The sequence below is a fragment of the Stegodyphus dumicola genome, chromosome 2 (genome assembly GCF_044657685.1).
Source record: "Stegodyphus dumicola isolate Sdum_Otavi_A_Nest chromosome 2, ASM4465768v1".
Classification (NCBI taxonomy): domain Eukaryota; kingdom Metazoa; phylum Arthropoda; class Arachnida; order Araneae; family Eresidae; genus Stegodyphus; species Stegodyphus dumicola.
Window position 1 is genome coordinate 279,294,338 of NC_140769.1, and position 19,742 is coordinate 279,314,079.

General features: G+C 31.5%; 1 protein-coding gene across 1 annotated transcript; it reads left to right on the forward strand.

The window, feature by feature from the left end:
• Nucleotides 1-36: 36 nt before the first annotated feature.
• LOC118192347 (uncharacterized) lies at nucleotides 37-14,866 on the forward strand. The gene has a single exon (XM_085812212.1). It carries the CDS (start codon nucleotides 228-230, stop codon nucleotides 1,818-1,820), a length of 1,593 nt encoding a protein of 530 aa, XP_085668338.1. The 5' UTR covers nucleotides 37-227; the 3' UTR covers nucleotides 1,821-14,866.
• Nucleotides 14,867-19,742: the final 4,876 nt, after the last annotated feature.

Consider the following 19,742-nt stretch of genomic DNA (forward strand, 5'->3'; position numbering starts at 1 on the left):
ACTGGCTGATATGTTGAACATACTAGCCCAATTTAAAAAATAAACAATTTACACACATACATTGCAAAAGAAACATTACTGCACGGACAGAGAGATTTGCATCCAAGAGAAACAAAATTGCACATAATTATCGCCCTCATTTTTCTGCGTGGCAACACTTCTGATATCAGCAATCATAGACGGGCATTTAAAGAAAACTCTAAAACTACAGACTAGACTTTAATGAGATGGCTAGTTTAGAGGAAGATAAGCCAAATAATCTATTTGTACATGAAAATTCTTGTAGTAAGACTTTTAAAGAAGAGTCTGATTTGCAAGTTAATAAAAGCCAGAAATCTGATACATGTTATGTAAGTGATAAATCATTTGCAGGGGAAGCAATTTTGTCAGAACATATGTTGGGCAGCGAAATGGAAAAGAGCAACGTATGTGGAGAGATATTTACTCAAAAAGTATTATTGCAAAAACATATGCAATCCCATGGAGGTAAAAAACGTCATGCATGTGAAATGTGTGACAAGACCTTTGCTTCAAGAACTACCTTAGAGGAACATTTACGCGTCCATACAGGTGAAAAACCGTATGTTTGTGATGTATGTGGGAAGTCTTCTTCACGAAGACAATTCCTACAATTACATATGCGTGTTCATACAGGTGAAAAGCCTTATGAATGTGATATATGTAATAAGAAATATAAAAAAAAGGATAATTTAAGATCGCACATGACTTGTCATAAACCTGAAAATGACGAGAAACCTCATGTTTGTCACACATGCAAAAAGGCATTTACTTCAGAATGGAATTTAAAGGATCATATGCAATCCCATTTAGGTAAAAAACGTCATGCATGTGAAATGTGTGACAAGACTTTTGCGGGAAGAACTGCTTTAGAGGATCATTTACGCGTCCATACTGGTGAAAAACCATATGTTTGTGGTGTATGTGGAAAGTCTTCTGCACGAAGAACATTCCTACAATTACATATGCGTGTTCATACAGGTGAAAAGCCTTATGTATGTGATATATGTAATAATAAATATAAAACTATGCATAATTTAAGATTACATATGACTTGTCATATTCCTGAAAATGCTGAAAAACCTCATGTTTGTCACATATGCAAAAAGGCATTTACTTTAGAATGGAATTTAAAAGATCATATGCATACTCACAGAGCTAAGAAAGCTAAGAAACCTCATGTATGTGTTATGTGTGGCAAGACCTGTGGTACTAACTTTCTTCTACAGATTCACATGCGTATACATACAGGTGAAAAGCCATTTGAGTGTGACATGTGTGACAAGTCATTTAGGTCACAGCTTGTATTAAAGCAGCATAAACGTACACATTTACAACAGAAGCCTGAAATTAAAATTCATAAACGTGACCCTGTCCATATCATTCGTCATTCATATGAGTGTGATATGTGTGACAAGTCATTTGGGTCACGTATTGTATTAAAGCAGCATAAACGTACACATTTACCCCCGAAGCCCGAAATTAGTAAACGTGACCCTGTCCATATAATTTATTCTTGTGATATATGTGATAGATCTATTACATTGAAAGGAAGTATAAGGAAGCACATGGAGAGACACATGGTTGGAAATTTTTACGTATGTAAGAAATGTAATAAGTTATTTACACAAAAAGCTGATTTACGAACACACCTGCAAATTAGTAAAGGGGAGAAAAGTTCTCCCTGTGACAGATGTAGTAAAGCATTTAGGTACAAATGTGCATTAGAAATGCATAGTCTTGTACATGCCACTAAAAAGCAACAGGTGCAGTATGTACCCATAAGGAAAAAAACTGATTAAGAAAAAAAAAATTTATAAATTGTTTTTATGCCAACATGAATGACATAATTTTATAGAAGACGTAATTTTCATATATATGTATATAAAAGTACAAGGCAAAGATAAGATAGCACTTTTCGATAATATGGCAGATTCCTAACACTAGTAAAATGTCTAAGAATATTAAATGCAGACTTCTGAATTTCTCTGGGTAGGTGACACAAAGGCAATTAGTGAAAAGTATTTGCATATTAATATCCAAATTTGGAGCATTCTAAATAATGGAAATTCTAATACTGCCAGGTAGTAAAAACTATATTGTAACTGTTTGTTGAAATGATCTATACAGTATAAAGTCCGTAATATGGACGTTCATTATCCGGAATGATCTATAATCTGGACCTCAAAGCCACAAACTTTATGCAATCACGTAAAGAATGCTTTGCGCAAGTATGCGTTAAAAGAAACGTTTAATAAAGTAAACAAATAAATATTAATCTTTTTTTTTTTTTTTTTTTTTTTTTTTTTTTGTAAAATTTGATACCTTTTAGATCATAATTGCTCTTTATTTCATAAATTATGGTATGCCATCTTACCAGATTTAGGTTAGGATTTTTAATTACGGCAAAGCCTCAAAGGCTATCTGCCTAAGGGGAGGGATGCCGGTTGATCTTTACATTATGGTAACTTGGCGTTTTTTTGGCAAAAATTTGGCGACCAACTCTTCTACAGCAACCCTCTATTTTTTTTTTTCCCGCCGCCATTTTGTCTTCACGAAGTAAAAACATGTTTCTTTTCTTTTTATCTACTGAACACTTCTTCCAACAATCTACTAGCCGAATTACACTTATGCTAGAAATTTTATCTAACAAAACTGCTTAATCATGACAAATATTCACTGCAAAATTGGGAAAAAGTGCACAATACCATACTCCTTACGCGTTTTTCAAAATAACACATACACATAAACCATGTACACGCCGACTTATTTTTACTTAAAAAAACATCCCAGAATTACACAAAAATGGCATTGCGCACACTCTTCACCATATCCATGTACACCGCTTTTTTCTCATAAATTAGAAAAATTTCACGAAAATACATGACAATTTTCTCGAAATCTTTAAACCCGGTAAAAAGAACATATATGAAATTACCCGATCGCGAAAAAGTATTTACCTTTTCCAAATATGAACATTTCCACATATAAAATAAATAAAATATCCAAAAACTTTTACCTCTAAATCATCTATTACATTATACACGTCACCAACGAATTCATACCGCAAGCATTACAAATATTTAGTATCAAATATTTAAATTATTTCCATGCACGTTTACTTCAACTAAAACGTATACCAAATTCCTACAAACATAAAATTCACAAAATAACTATCATTTAATTAAAATATAATTAAATTCAAAAACACTACTTAAAATATAAATGAGCACATACATTAAATTAATAAAAATTACCTTACAATCCTAATTACTTTAAACTAAATCATTGCTAATAACAATTTTCCCAATAATACCAAATTCTTTTACTTCCACCTTACATTTAGAGCAATGCATAAAAATAATATCCTCAAATAATTAAAAATACTAACTTACCTAATCTTCTTCAGAATCTTGATTACGTGTCCGATAAACTTTTCTTCTTTCTGTTTCAGGATCTTTAAAATCATACTTATATTTCACAGCAAGGTACCAGGTAAAATAAATAACTTAATAAAACATCTTTATTTCTATCTCGCACAACCTTAAAGAAACATTTATTACTACCTTTTTCAATACCACTAAATACCCATTTCGAATTCACTTTAGTTACGGCCATGGGATCCAAAAATTCACGAACACTGTTTCACACAACACAGAATAAAGCCAAATACAAAATTTCCAGATTTTTTCCCGATTTCCCCCCTTTTCCGATTAAAGAACCGTAATTCGTCCATTAATATCACATGACATATCCCATGATCTCTCATTTCCCTCACACAAAATAATGCGTAATCGGAACTGAGTACTCCTCACATTATTACCAAAGTCCCAGGTAGTAACCTTTATTGCCTCCGAAATGTCACCAAACTACCAGTTACCATATTGTAAAGATCAACCGGGATGCCTTCATGGAGGACTTTCTAAGGGAAACTGGCTCGTATACACGTTACACATGGTGAAAACCACGAAAACACCCATGCAGCCAGCCCGTTTGCCTTACCAGATTTAAATTAATGATCTATAATCCGGAAGAACCCCTAATCCAGAATTGCTAAGTCCTGACAACTCCGGATTACGGACTTTGTACTGTATATAATTACCGGGTGCTAATTTGGTAGACGGTTGCATGGATTTTGGCGTTTTTTGGCGAGCGATACAACTTATGGTAAACCCATTGCTAGACAAGTTGTTTATGGTAACCGATACTTTGTTATCATTTTATTTGAAAAATAATGCATTTTATTATGCATAAATTCCATGTTTTAAATATTATTTATGACTTCAAAATAATAAAAATGAATTTAATTTTGTATTTTTATTTGAAATAAAAATTTTATTGTTTATGATATTTTATGGAATTTTATGTTGTGAATGATGTAAAGAATGACGTCACATTATTTTTAAAGTAATTGGTTTTATTAATATCTATAAATTTAATCTAATATTTTAAACATTATTTATGGTTGTTAAATATTAAAATACAATTTAATTTTGCATTTTTTTAAAATATGATTTTATTATGAATGATTATTTAAATAATTTTAATTCTATGCGTGAGGTAATCTGCTCCCTGATTGGTTACTGAATATTTGTGCATTACCACGCCATTTTAAAATTTTATTATTCATCTCTTCGAATTCCTCAGATTTCAAAGCGAATGAATGTGTCCGTTTCGAATATAAATGTTGTTATTGGTAATTACCAAGAATTATTGGTATCGGAATTAAAAAAACTGCCGTTTGAGACCTTATTTTGGCCAACCTGGCTTTCCTAATCAAAGATTTATTTATAAATTGTTAATAGCATCAGAGGAAATTTATTTTAAATTTTTTGACAAAACATGGTAAATTGCTTCTTCGGTGAAGTGTGAAAGATGTGGATCATACAGATGAAGATCGTTAGCGGACCGGTTTTTATTTTATTTTTTTTTTTTTTTTGGTGGTACTTATCAATATAAGACAGGTTAAAAAATGTAAGTACATAATTTTCTTTTACTTCATAATTGTATGCTTCAATTTTTATTAAAAAATTAATACAATGTTTTAAAAAATTCCTGAGGTATTTATTGCCGCATATGTTTTAATGTTAAATAATTAAATCCTATAAAACTTATTTTAAAGTATTTAAGTAATATTTTAATTCTTTTAAACGTTGGTATGATGTTTTTAATTCGATATTCAATTTAAGTAATAGTTTAATTCAATTAAATGTTGCACAATATTTTTATAGCGGTGTTTTTATTCTATAATATGAAAGTAATAATTTAACCTTACTTTAGCATTTTATAGTCTTAGTAAATGTATTTATTTACATTTGCCAGCCATCTTAAAAAACAACGTATTCAACCAAAAATTAATCCATTATTTTTAACGATATTTATTTTTTTTTTAAGTTTTGAATACTTTACTATATGCGTAAAATACGTAAAACAGCATCTTTCAAGATGGCTGACAACTGTAAAAACAGCGCCAACAATTGCGCCAATGTAAATAGCCAAAAATCCGTGCAACCGTCTACCAGAGTGGCACCAATTACCGAAATGGTTTTCTTGGTTAGGGACAAAAAAATCTGGTTAATCCTTGGATTATGGTAACTTGGCGATTTTTTGGCGACCAACCCTGCTAGTTTTTGATTGGACGCCATTTTGTTTTCACGAAGTAAAGGCATGTTTTTTTTTTTTTTTTTTCCCCTCAACACTTTTTTCCAACAATCTGCTAGCTGAATTACGCTTATGCTAGAACTTTTATGGAACAAAAATGCTTAATCATGACAAAGATTAGGTGCAAAATTGAGAGAAAGTGCAGAATCGCCCACTGCTTGCCGCGTTTTTAAGAATTGCACATACACGGTATCATCCATGTACAAGTCGACCTATTTTCACTTGAAAAAACATCCCAGAATTGCACAAAAATGGCATTGCGCACACTCTTGACTTTATCCATGTACACTGCTAAAGTCCTAGCTAGTAACCTTTATTGCTTTACCAAAATGTCGCCAAAATACCTGTTACCATATTCCAAAGATTAGCCAAAAATCCTTATTCATAAATAAATATTCTGTTTTCTGAAATGTAAATCCATGTTCAGTACTTGCACATTCTGTACTTTCTGATTTTTCAGTATCATACATATGTTGTGGTTTTAGTATATATGTTTTCATGCATTAGATCTTGCTTTTTATTAAGTATCCACACATGTACCATGCATAAAATATTCACGGAGCATTTTGTAACAAAAATTACAGGAAAGATCTATGAAGATTCCAGATGGTTGAGTATTAAAAAAGCCAAGTGAATGAGAAAAATTTGTGCTCTGAAATTATAAAAAAATCTTATTTGTTACCAACTTATATCAAAACCTTACATTTAGTGTACATTATTGATAATGGATTCCATGCGTGCTCATTTACTTGAGTCGGTGAAAAACCAGATGTCAAAAATTGTTTACGACCGTAGCAATAATTCCTGGTAGTTTGACAAAAATCTTACAATCATTAGATTTGTCAGGTAATAAATCCTTCAAAGCTGAAGTCCGAAAGCGGTGGGAGTGTTGGATGAGTGAAGTATTGCATGCGTATACCAAAAGTGGTAAAATGCGTAGAGCATCTTATGAAGAAGTTGCAAAGTGGGTAGAAAATGCATGGAAATCGGTAAAAACATCGTCAATAATAGCAGGGTTCAAAGAAGCTGAAATTATATTCTTAGATAAAGAGACTGTAAACCAAGAGGATGACTGTGACGATCTGGAAGACTTGGACTTAGATCAGGATTTACTAAATCTTTTTAATTCAGATAGTGAAGAATCAGATTTTGATGGCTTCATATTATGTATAGTTTGCTGTAATTCGTTTTGGCATCCAAACTTTATATTTCGTTGTTGCAACATTTTTTATAATATAGTTTGAGTATTACAAATATGGACTTCTTTAGTGGGTAAATGTAAGTATAAATGTGAACGTAAATATATTTTCAACATTTCTTATCTTTAATTTATTTTTGAGTTGTGGTTTCATTTCATGCATTTTTCTTAACTGATATGTCATATATCAGGACTTAGGTTGAGATTTTGCATCTAGACGGCCCACAACGATGTCACACGCAATTTAATCTATTGCGGCGTTTCTGTGTAATTTTTATTTTTTTGCCTGCTACTTTTCTCGATTGCGGCGTTTACGCTGATACAGCCTTTTTTTCCGGAAATTACGGTATTAAAAGTAAAAAAAAAAAAAGGATAAAATTCTAGTATACGATGCAGCCATGAAAAGATTTTTGAAAATTATCGCCAACACCAAAATAACATGTTATTACTCACTGTATATGTTGCATTTACTACTCATCATAAAATCGCCAGAAGTAGCCAAATCCTGTGTGTACTGTATACCAGGGTTAAACCAAAAAATGTTTTAAGTTGAAACGAATCTACTAAAATTATCACGTGTAATGTTTGTACCAGTGTTAGAAATACTTTTTATGAATTATGTAAATTGTAATAATATTATTAAGAAGTGTGTGTTTTTAAGTGAACATTTATTACATTAGCATTTAAATGAACATTTATATTCTTTTTCAAAACTTTCTGTAACTTTTTTTGCACTTTAAGCCCGAAATACACAGTTTTTGCTTAAAAAAAATCAGAGAATTGCAGGGACTCTTACTTTGTGCAACACTCGACAACAGAGGCTATTGAGGAAATGCATTTCCTGATTGTTCCGTTTAGAAAATTTTGAGCAAAATACAACAAAAAGAATACATAAATGGCGTCATTGCTTGATTGGAAGATTGTAATGAGCTTGGTTGCTGGAAGAATGGCTATGCGCATGGTTGTCAGAGTTTAACACATTTTGAAAATTTGGCAATTTTTACTCAGGTGGTTTTATTAGTATGTAAGTGCCAAAGAGTTTTTACTTTTCATATCTTCCAAAATGGTGAAACCTCTAATATTCTTTTAGTTAAACGCTCTTCACAATGTACTGGAAAAATTTTTGGACAAAAAAAAATTCATCAATATGTTAAGTAATGCATAACATTTCTCTTTGAAAGTATAATGAGTATTATTTAAAAATGCACAATGGTTGTAGTCAAACGTATATCTGCCAGGAATTACAGTTTATCTAGATCTGTAGTTGATACTGTGTGGAAAAATTGAGATTTGATAATTTCTACTTGAGGATAAAATTTTGGATACAAGGAAAAAGTTTGAAAAGATCAAGTATATTGAAGAAGTGTTGCTTATAAATGCTTTACCATTTAAATAAGCTGCCATTATCTTCACAAATATTGAATATAAATTTCTATATCAGATGAAGGAGTGTAATTGGGGAAATGGATCTAAATTATTATTATGCTGAGCAATTTTAATGCATAAAATTATTAAGATATGGTAAAAATGAAAAAAAAAAAAAAAATTTTAGTAATTCCACAATAATAATGACAATTTTAATATTTTTTTTTTAAATTAGGAAGCCTAGTTATGTCGTTTGAGGATTGCTAATCTCTCTTTAGCCCAGAAGCGCTATTAATTTCAAAACAGCATTTTGAATCAATTTACTTTTCAAACTGTTGCCACCAAATATTGTCACCATGTATTACAATTAAAGAAACTAAATAGTGAAGCTTGCATTGTGAAGAAACAGCAGTACCTAGAGCCATCAAATTTTAACTAGTCTTCCAACTGAACATGGGCACTTAGAAACTCGAATTTTGAATTTGCTTTATTGTCTATTTCAAATTTTGTAAAACTTTAATGAATTTTGGTTAACAAACTTGATGATTTCAAAGTGAGCAATGGCAACATTGTACAGGAAAAAAAAAAAATTATCTCCGCATGGGAATGGAATCCGCGCATTAGAATTTTTTGATGCGAAAAACAAAGTGCTAAGGCATTTAAAAAAAAAAAAAAAAACTAGCAGAAATAACTATCACTATAGAAACACTCTAAGTTTATGTATTATGCAGACATAGATGACAAAAGTTTTAAACTTAACCAATTTATTAAAGACATTTAACAATATATATAAAAATAAATATACAATACATAAATTTGATAAATACAAGAAACTTGAAGTTAAAATTGTAACATAACCACAGCAAAAAAAAAAAAAAAAAAAATTGCACTTAGTTAACTATGCATTAATCCCCAAGGGTTTTCTTTTAAGAATACAGTCAAAAGTCGTTAATTCGGACACCCATAATCCGGAATGATCTATAATACAGACCTCAAAGCTACAAACTTTCTGTGCATGCGTCTCTTTGACGCATGCGCGTAAGACCTTTACGGCTGCGAGTGTGCGTGTGCAAAATACGTTTACGAATGCGCGTTTAATGTATAACGGACGGTATAAGCTAAGCTAAAATTATATAATTCAGTTAATATTGCAGATTGCGTTGTTCCTTAATCTTCGAATTGGATTCGGCTTATTATTTTTTGCAGACTGTTAGAGCAATTTTATAAAAGTAAGCTTGAAATAAATAGAATTTCTGATATATATTTACTAATATGTACAGGATCTACAAAGCAAAAATATGTTTCGAAGTCTATTAAACAAAAAGTGGAATTGCTGCAAAAAATGGATAAAGGCATATCCTTTGTTTATCTAAACTTTAACGTTTGTTTATCTTTAACGCCGCGGCGCGCAATGAATTGGAAGTTGATCTGTCAGCACTATCCTTATCTTCAGGGCAGATGTTTTTATTTTATTTGGCTTATAATTCCTTACTAAATGTAGTATTTCATCTCGATGTACTCCGTCTTTGATATGATTTAAATCAAATTCCTCGTCATTATAATTCGCTTCCGATAGCGAAGAAAGTGACAGAGGTTATTGAAAACGAAAAAATTTCGATTGACAAATTAGTTGGTATTCTCGACACAGCAATTATAAAACTTGAACAGCGGAACTTTGTAACTGAAAAAGAAATTATTTCTGTTTATAGAATTAAACAGAATGTATTATCACATAAAAAAGCGAAGCAACTTAAACAACTTACATTGAAAGAAATGTTTAATAAAGTAAACAAATAAATATTAAGCTTTTTTTTTTTTTTGTAAATTTTGATACCCTTTAGATCATGATTGTTCTTTATTTCATAAATTACGGTTTCATATTTTTAATTTTATAATTTCTGCATACCATCTTACCAGACTTAAACTGATGATCTATAATCCGGAAAAATCGATAATCCGGAATCGCCGAAGTCCCAACGAGTCCGGATTAACAACGTTTGACTGTATTACACTATTAATGGTACAACAAACGCCTGTTCCATTAATACTGGCATTCAAAAAGTCGCGACAAACATATCACAGGAAAAAAAAAAAAAAAAACAACTACATGATTAAATAAATCCATGCTTTTAACTAAGAAGACACCTGGAAAAATGAAACCTTGAAAACACTTGTGTTTAAAGATGCCGCCCACCACAGTTGCTCACAGAAAACAATAAATTGAAGACATCGTCGCTTTGCCGAATCCTGAAAAACAAACATGGCACAAAACCACGGCACTAAAAAGCCACTCAACACTGGACGCCATGCATCACAAGAAAGTTCCCAAATGAGAAATGAAACAACACCCAAAGAAAATGGGGGAAAAATAATCACTAAGTTAGAGTGATGCGAAATATTTATACACGTAGTAGATATGATGTCATAGCACAACAGTCAATCAACTATCAAGCATAACCCTGCTTTCCAGATGACGTAATCTCGAGTTTCACTTTTGCATCTTAATAAGGCTGGAACAATTCGTTCATAACTTAAACAGTGGCGGTGAATTCAAAGAGGGGGGAAAAACAAAATTTGCTGCATCCCTTAAAGTAATAAGCTAAACCTCATCATGTATTGAGTAATTATACTTTAAAATGCATTTAAATTAAAACTGCATGCAAAAAAAAAAATTGAATTATTTCAAGGAGGAGAGATGATGCAAAATACACGCTGCTGCTTTTTATAAAACACGCTACTGAGTAAATGAATTGTTACGTATAACACAGATATGGGATTTTTGACTTTTATGAATAAGCAAATGATCATTTAAACTACATTTTGATGCAAATACCTTGTTACACAGGTAGCAAACATGAGATTTTTCACCAGTGTTTGATGACATATGTGTCATTAAACCAAATATACTTGAAAATCTCTTATCACATATTTCACAGACATGATGTATCTCACCAGAGTTGATGCGCATATGCAACTGTAATAAACGTTTTTGTGTACATGATTTACCACATATATTACAAACATGTGGTTTATCACCCATATGCATTCGTAAATGATCTTTTAAAGAAGTTATCTGCACAAAGGACTTATTACTTATTACCTGTGTGAATGAACATATGTACTTTTAAATTAGACTTCTGCAGAAATGGCTTATCACATACACCACAAACATATTGCATCACATACACGTAACAAAGCTCATCATCCTCCGCATCAGCCATTATGTATATTTGAACAGACACACTACACTGGTTAATGCCTATGATGTACATGGACTTAACTATATTAGAATATATTTTTATAGAAGTTTTTGTAAGTTGTTTGATTTAAAAAAACACAGCTGAAATGTTTTATATGATACAAAATGAAATTTCTCTAAATTATACTTCAGCTTACTTTTATTTGTGATTTTCCATTAGAATTTTAAAAGATTTTGAAAATTTATTTTAGATTAGATTTAGAATTTGAAAAGATATTTTGCTATTGAAATACATGAAACATTTAAGTAACCTTTAACACTGAATTGTTGGAATTTTAAGATATATACAAAACGGAAAGTGTTATAAAAGTTATAGGGTAGAGTAGACTTAAAGGTACCCCTTGTATTATGGCAAAGTTGTTCTTTGATTTATTGCCAAGTTGTTGTTTCATTTATGGTAGCCTGAGTAGTTGAATGTTATGGAAACCCTATTGTGACATAATCGGGTGCATGATTCTTGGAAATTTTGCATCATGGGATGTTTTGTAAGCATTTTTATGGTGTGTGTTTGTTTGATTCTTTAGACTGTAGAATGGTCAAATGTAGTAAGATTAATTTGAATTTTCTGTACGATTTGGAGTGAAAGGGAAAAAGAGTTTTAATTGACTGGTGTGTAAATGAAAGTTTACTTAGTAGCCGGTATAAGTGTCCTGTATGTAGGAAGGATATGCGTCTAGTCGAGCGTAAAAACCGTTTAGATGGATTTGAATGGGTTTGTAGGAAGAAAGGTTTAGATCGTCACTATGTGAAGCGTTCGATCAGAAAGAGTACCTGGTTTGAAAAAAAAGTCATTTGAGTATAATTGATATTTTGATTTTTACGTGGCTCTGGGTGTATGAAGCGAACTCGAAAATCATGGTAAGTGAATATTTGCTTTTGGTAGTGCTTAAATGTATAACAGTTTTTCCTTTTTTATTTTATTTTATTGTTTGGTTTAAAATTTATTTTATTGAGACTATGTATTTTTTGTTTGCCTATATTTTAGAATTTGGTGCTCCTTTGACTTTTTAAGTGAAAATATATTGATGTGTACGTGGACAAAGTAAAGGAAGTGCGCAATGCAAGTTTGTGCAATTTGGGGATTTTTTTTTAAAAGTGAAAATAAGTCGATGTGTACATGGATACCAAGTTTGTGCATTTGTTTGTCTTGTTATTTTGGCTTTGTGTAGCAGCGATGTTTGGCGCAAAAATCGCCGCTTCGCAAGCCAAAATAACGAGTCAAAGAATTGCACAAAATTGGTATCCATGTACCGCCAAAAATCGCCAAGGGGTACCCTAAACTATACTTTTAGCAAGTTATATTTCATATCAATTTACTATTGTGAAACATTTAAACAAAGTATGAGACTGCTGAAAATGATAATTTGATTTAAGATGGAATCTCTATGATAGACTAGCTGCATAGGTACAGGGTAATCTAAAAATCACGACATTAAACTGTCAGAATTTGTGGAAATCGAAAATGGATATTAATGAAACATTGCTTCAAGGGATGACACTCCCAAACTATTACAATCACTATTATTCAACTAACCGGTGCTCCGGAGGTAAACAAAACAAATTTATACCTTTGCGTAAGTCTTTTTACCTGTTGGGATAACAGCCGAAAATGCACGTTCTAAAATAAAACCCGGATTGGTATATTGCCTGCGCCGACATCATTTGTGTTATGTGACTTTTCTTTCGCCAGAGTGGTAACAGTGAGTTGTATGACAGTTTCGATTTCTCAGAACTTTTGTGTGCGCATGGATTACATTAAGAATTGATAGTTCGAATGTTTTTATGCGCCTCAGAAATATAAATTCCGAGCGTACGCGAGACTGGAATACTTCTGAAATGGTAAGTCAACTTTAAAATCTAAATTTGTTCTAACTTTAAAAATTTAAATTTGTTCTATTTTTGTTCTGCATTGCAATATGTCTTTGGCGGTAATGTAAATTTACTGAAAACTTTCAGAATTGTATATTTATTGAAAGCTTTCAGATGCATCACATGTGTTAAGAGTAAGCGAACTAGTTTTTATTAAGCAAACTTGAACTGAACGAAGAGCGAGATTATGCTACAAATCGGTCAGCGCTAAATCCCCGAACGCGCAGGGAGGTCACGTGATCGTCGCTCCATGCGTAAGCCGACTTCACAACGAAGCTCTGCTCAGCATCAACAACTTCGTTCGATGTAAACATGGTTCGCAACTTTGATTCGGAAATCTGAAATAAGTCTTTGTGGATCTCTGTGAATATGTATGTTTAAGCGATTTCGAGCATTATACAACTGAATAGGTTGGTTATGTTTCTCCATACAAGAAAGCGAAAGAATAAATAGTGATAATTTTTTAGATTGGTCTTTATAGAAAATGTAGTGCACGTAAAAAAATCTTCAATAAGATATTATAGTATCAGATAATTTTAATCTTATTGTTACATGATGCTGCTCACTAAGCCAAACTGAGCAAAACTAGGCAAATTTAGTTTATAAATTTATCTTTCAAAGAATATTCAGAATAAAACTGGGATTATGGTAACCTCACAGTAAGATTAATAATTTAATTCACAATGGAACTGTGTTTGAATAAAAAATATATATATAAACAGTTACCTGGGTAAAAGTATAGTTTAGAGTACCCCTTGGCGATTTTTGGCAGTACATGGATACCGATTTTGTGCAATTCTTTGACTCTTTATTTTGGCTTGCGAAGCGGCGATTTTTGCGCCAAAATTCGCCGCTACACAAAGACAAAATAACAAGACAAACAATTGCACAAACTCAGTATCCATGTACACATCGACTTATTTTCACTTGAAAAAAAATCCCCGAATTGCACAAAAATGGAATTGCGCACTCCTTTGACTTCATCCATGTACACGTCGACCTAGTTTCACTTTAAAAAAAAAAAAAAAACCGAATTGCACAAACTTGCATTGCGCACTTCCTTTACTTTGTCCATGTATACATTGATGTATTTTCACATAAAAAGCCAAAGGAGCATCAAATTCTAAAATATAGGCAAACAAAAAATACATAATCTCAATAAAATAAATTTTAAACCAAACAATAAAATAACATAAAAAAAGAAAAACATGTTATACATTTAAGCACTATCAAAAGCAAATATTCACTTACCATGATTTTCGAATTCGCTTCGTACACCCAGAGCCACGTAAAAATCAAAATAGTATAATAATTTCTTTAACATGTTATTTTAATTTTATGTAACTGTTTTGCATATTATTTCGTTTCTATAAATATCGTTATCATGGTAATATAAATTATGTTATATTTTGTTACACTGCTTTCAAATTGTTGCCATCAAATAGTATCGCCCTGTATTATTTTTTAAGTATTAAAGAATTAAGATTTCGCATGTATGAATGTGTTTTCTCGCATTTTGAAAAACGATGGTACCTAATTAAGTTAAGCCATTAATTGAATAACGTTGTCCTCCACCTGAATATGTGCATCTGGAAGACCAAATTTTGAATTTCCGATTTACCTTGTTATTTATTTCATATTTTAAAAAAATTTTATGAACTTTTGATTAACAAATTTAATGATATGAAAGCAAGAAGTGGTAATACTGTTCGAAATAGAACAGTTTTATCTCAGCTCATGCGACTATTGCCAAGAGAAAAAAAACGTAAGGTATTTATTTGTCTTTCAAATTTAATTAACAAACTAGACTCAAAAAGCAACATGTTGCTGCCGCCAGAAGTAATTTTTTTTACCTTTCACTCGCCAGTGTGTTGCTCTTCAGTAAAGCCTAAAACACTTTCAAATTTAATCTGAAAGGTTACTGAATAATTAACTAAGTGATTTAAAACCAGTAAGCGCTATTCTTGAGAATATATTTTTTTTTACTTTTTAATGTGATTAATTTAAATAAACATTAATTAATTAGAACTATTTAATTTTTTTTAAATTACATTAGCCGGACTCATTAAAATCATTACATACTTTTCCTCTTTTAAGATAACTATTAGGCGGCTGGCCCCATGAGAGGCTAGTTTTGAAAGAAATGATATAGCGAATATAAAAGTACATATGGCAAACTCAAAAATTAATGCATAAAAAGGTAATAATGAAAAACACATACACATACAAAAAAAAAAAAAAAAAAAAAAAAGCCATTTTATTGAGAAAACTCAATATTGATATAATGAACTGGAAAAAAACCGAAATGAATATAAAAATTTACGCTTACACTTAAAGCTGCATCGGGAGTTTTAAACATTTGCTGATATTCAGCTTTTAAAAATTTTGTGATTTTGGTGTTGAACTGTATGCGACGTAAATCCGAAGAAAACGATGCTTAATAATAAAGCTGAAAAAGACAAAAAAAAGGGGGGGTCCGGTTAGCAGGAGTGCGACAACAGACTGCTAGACTGTGTGCTCAGCGAGAAAATAAAACACCTTAATAAACCCTTCTGGGTTGGCCATTAAAATCTGAGACCTTTAATTTTTTTTGGAGTATCTAAATTTTTGGGGGACCTCAAGAATATTTATTGCATAGGGCCCAAGAGTTCTAGTTACGCCACTGACCGACACTATACATTTACAAACATCCATGCCTTCTCCGGGATTCGAACCCGGGCCCTTCGACACGGCAGTCAATGACACTAACCACTATATCGGTTGGGTGGCTTTGCTGAGATATGAAACAACTAAATGCTTATTATTATATACATGTGAAAAAAAGATCCGAATAACGAAAGTTGAGTAATTATGTTTTTAAAATAGTTCTTAAATTATAATCTATATTCATAACTTTAAGTTTTATATTATGTAATTAAAAAATGCTACCTGTAAATTCTAGTTAATTTAGATGTACTTAACATGAATGAAAAAAGGGTACTTTTCCGTTTTGCCGGCGCAAGCGATAAAGTCGCCAATAATGGTACAACCGATGCCAAACGGAAAATTCTCGCTGGAACGGAATATTCCTTTTATGCCTCATTTTCAAAACAAATTGCAGCTTTTTCTTATCATATTGATTGTTTCTTTCAATAGTGGCATATAATTACATAGAATATTTATCAGATTGTTCAGTTTTATGTCTAAGGCCATTTTCGGTAATTAAGTCAATCAGGATGCAATCACAGCGCTTAACCCGAAGCCGAAAATATAGAAAAGGTAAAGTCAAGTGTTAAATTCATCAATTCTAACGAGAATGCATGAGCAAAGTAAAGCACTGCAGTTTTACATAATTTCTAAGTAAGCTATTCGTACGAATTGAAATATTTCTTGCATTTAAACTTGTGTTCCAAATTAAGATTTAACTTGAAATTAATGTAGATAATTACTGAGAGCATTAGATTTTTGTAGAGTAGTTTACGTGAATGAGATCGCTTGGGGTCATGTGATATAAATCGGCGAATCAGGATGTTGAACCATGAAAGCATAGTAAATTCTTAATGTCTTTTTACAAATTTATTGTCTTTATTTATTGGCTTGTTATAAAATTTTAAGCGATATTGAAATGTTTATGCCTTCAAAAAAAGAATTCTTAGAACTAAAATTTTTTTTAAATATTTTTATGTGTATACTGTATGTTGTCGCCAATAAAGTCTGCTTGGCGAGATTTGCGCCGGCCAAACAGAAAAGTACCGAAAAAAGATAAAAATTCTTTTGTTATCTGGGATGGGAGACATACCAATCTATGTCTGGAAAATTCTTGTTACATCGGGAGGATGACAGAATAAAATAACTAATTGGGGAGAATATGTTCCTTAATAATAGCGCCAATGTAGAAATCAGTTATATACAGGAAATTGAGAATTGGAAATAAAATGTGAACACCTAAGATATTTGAAAAAGAAATTAAAAATGAAAAACCATAAAAATTTATTCACATACAGAAAATTTCATGCGAGTTTTTAAATATGAAATAAACTTTTCTTAAAAATTGAATCAATAATACCTGTAGTTTATAACACAGTCAAAAGCCCACTTTTGAAATTTGACGAATGGCAAGCAGATATCAGAGTATATCAATACATTTCCTAAGATTTAATCTATAGGTTTGAGATACCCACTAATATTAAAATTAAGTAAAATTCAAATCTTGGATAAATATTACTTTTCTAAAGAAAAAAATTTATGTGCATTTTGAGAGAATCCAATCCTTTCTACAAAGTAAACAGTTATGTTCAATAATGTCAGAAAAAAGTTAATTTTGCTTCATTTTTAATATTTTGATTAATTGATTTGAATTGAATTTGTTCTGAATGATATAATTAATTCAAATTATAACATTTTTTTTATACTTAGATATAAATATTCAAACTGCACTAACATTTGTTAGTTCAGATTTACACTATTTTTCATGATATTTTATATATTAGGTAATTAAAAAAAAAAAAAAAAAAAAAAAAAAGATGAAACTACTCGACGCAATTAAATATAAAGAACTTATTTATCTCAGAAATTCATTATCAACAAAGTGTTACTAACTAAAAGAACTACTTAACTCAATATCTCCCACGTGTTGAATTGCCCAGCGATCTGATGTTTTGCCAAAGGCCATGAAGACCACTTGTCATGAAATTCTGTGATTCTTCAATCACAACAAATTTAATAAAAGAAATTTTAACTGTCTCACAAAAAAATCACAACAAATTCAATAAACAGATTTAAATATAATTTTCAGTAATTATATAATTTATTTAAAAATAGTAATTTCAAAATCAGAAAATGTTGAAGCAATATGAAATCACATAACTTACACATATAATTTTCTGAAATTTCATTATATATTTCATATTTCAGCTTTAAAGTTAATAAACTTGCATTGTTACATATTAGCTTGAATGTGATTGTAAATAAATTCAATAATAAAAAGGAAAGAATATGACAGTACATGACTGATAATCTACACCGATGGTTCCAAAGGAGAATATGGCACCGGTAGCGAATATAGTGTTCTACATGGGAACTAGATCTTAAAGACCTGAGAAAGAAAGCTTAAAATACAGTATACCTGGTAAAAGCACCTGAGGATACGCGTTTCAAGGAAGGTTACGCATCATTCCTAAGTAATAGAATACATTAAGATTATACATTTTCACTCTTGTATGAAAAATTTGATTATAATCAAATTCTGCCTGCATATTCAGATGCAGGAAAATTTCTTTCCCAGTTATAAAGCAATCTTATCAGAACTTCACACTGCTAACAGCATTAATCTGCTTAAATGATAACAGCAAATTTGTTTTAAACAGAAAATGCAAAATATTGGATCATCTGGAAAGTAAGCACCACAACTCAGTTTTTCAGGCTGAACTGATTGCATTAAAAGCTGCACTTGTCTATGCACTGGAAAATACTATTCCAGTATTTATTCAGCCTCAGGCAATCGAAGGCACATTCAGTAAAAATCCACTCGTCAGGGCCATACTAAAACTCTTACTAAGAACACCAAAATACTATAGGCCTGAACTCCAGTGGGTACCTGCCCACACTGGAATACTGGGTAATGCAATAGCCAAAAGAGCAGCAACTGACCCCTCGTTTGCACACTTGGACATGCCTCTCCCGGGCTTGTTCTTAAAAGCTGAGCTCGAGAGAGAATTACGGAAATGTTGGCAACATCTGTGGGAGACAGAAACCACTGACAGAAAAGTTCAGACATTTTTTTCAAAAGTCTGCCAGCTTCTAAAAAGTGGCTCCCCTTACTTCACTCAGTTTATAACAGGGCATGGTCCCTTCATGACTTACCGGCATCACTTCAGACGACGCGAAAATGACCATTGCTCATGTCGGATGGCAGGAGATCCGGACCACTATCTGTTCGCTTGCAGAGAGACTGCCAAACATCATCGTAGGCAACCAGTAGCAGACCACATCCATGGGCCGAAGCTATTTCGAAAAATCGCTATGCATTGAAATGCATATGCAATTGTATAAATATTGCACGCAAAATCTCGGACAGGCTGAAGTAACTCTCAACTGCCATCCTCGTCACCAGCACAGCGCCCATATACTCTGTACCTGTAATGAATTTATTTTAAGTTAGCTTTTTCTGTTTTTTTTCCCTGTTTATACTTATCTCCTTGAACTGTAAACTCTGAATTGTGTACCTTGAATTATGTATTTTGCTTTAATTTATGTATTATTTTCACTGTTTTGCCTTATTTTATATATATATTATTTTGCTTTTTAGTGTTGCTATTTAGTTTTTTGCCTTATTTTAGATATTATTTTTACTGTTTTATCAGTCACTCTGTTAATTGCTCACTGTACTCATTT

What these genes read in the sequence shown, in the direction of transcription:
- LOC118192347 (XM_085812212.1), top strand. Translation starts at nt 228, where the DNA reads ATGGCTAGTTTAGAGGAAGATAAGCCAAATAATCTATTTGTACATGAA.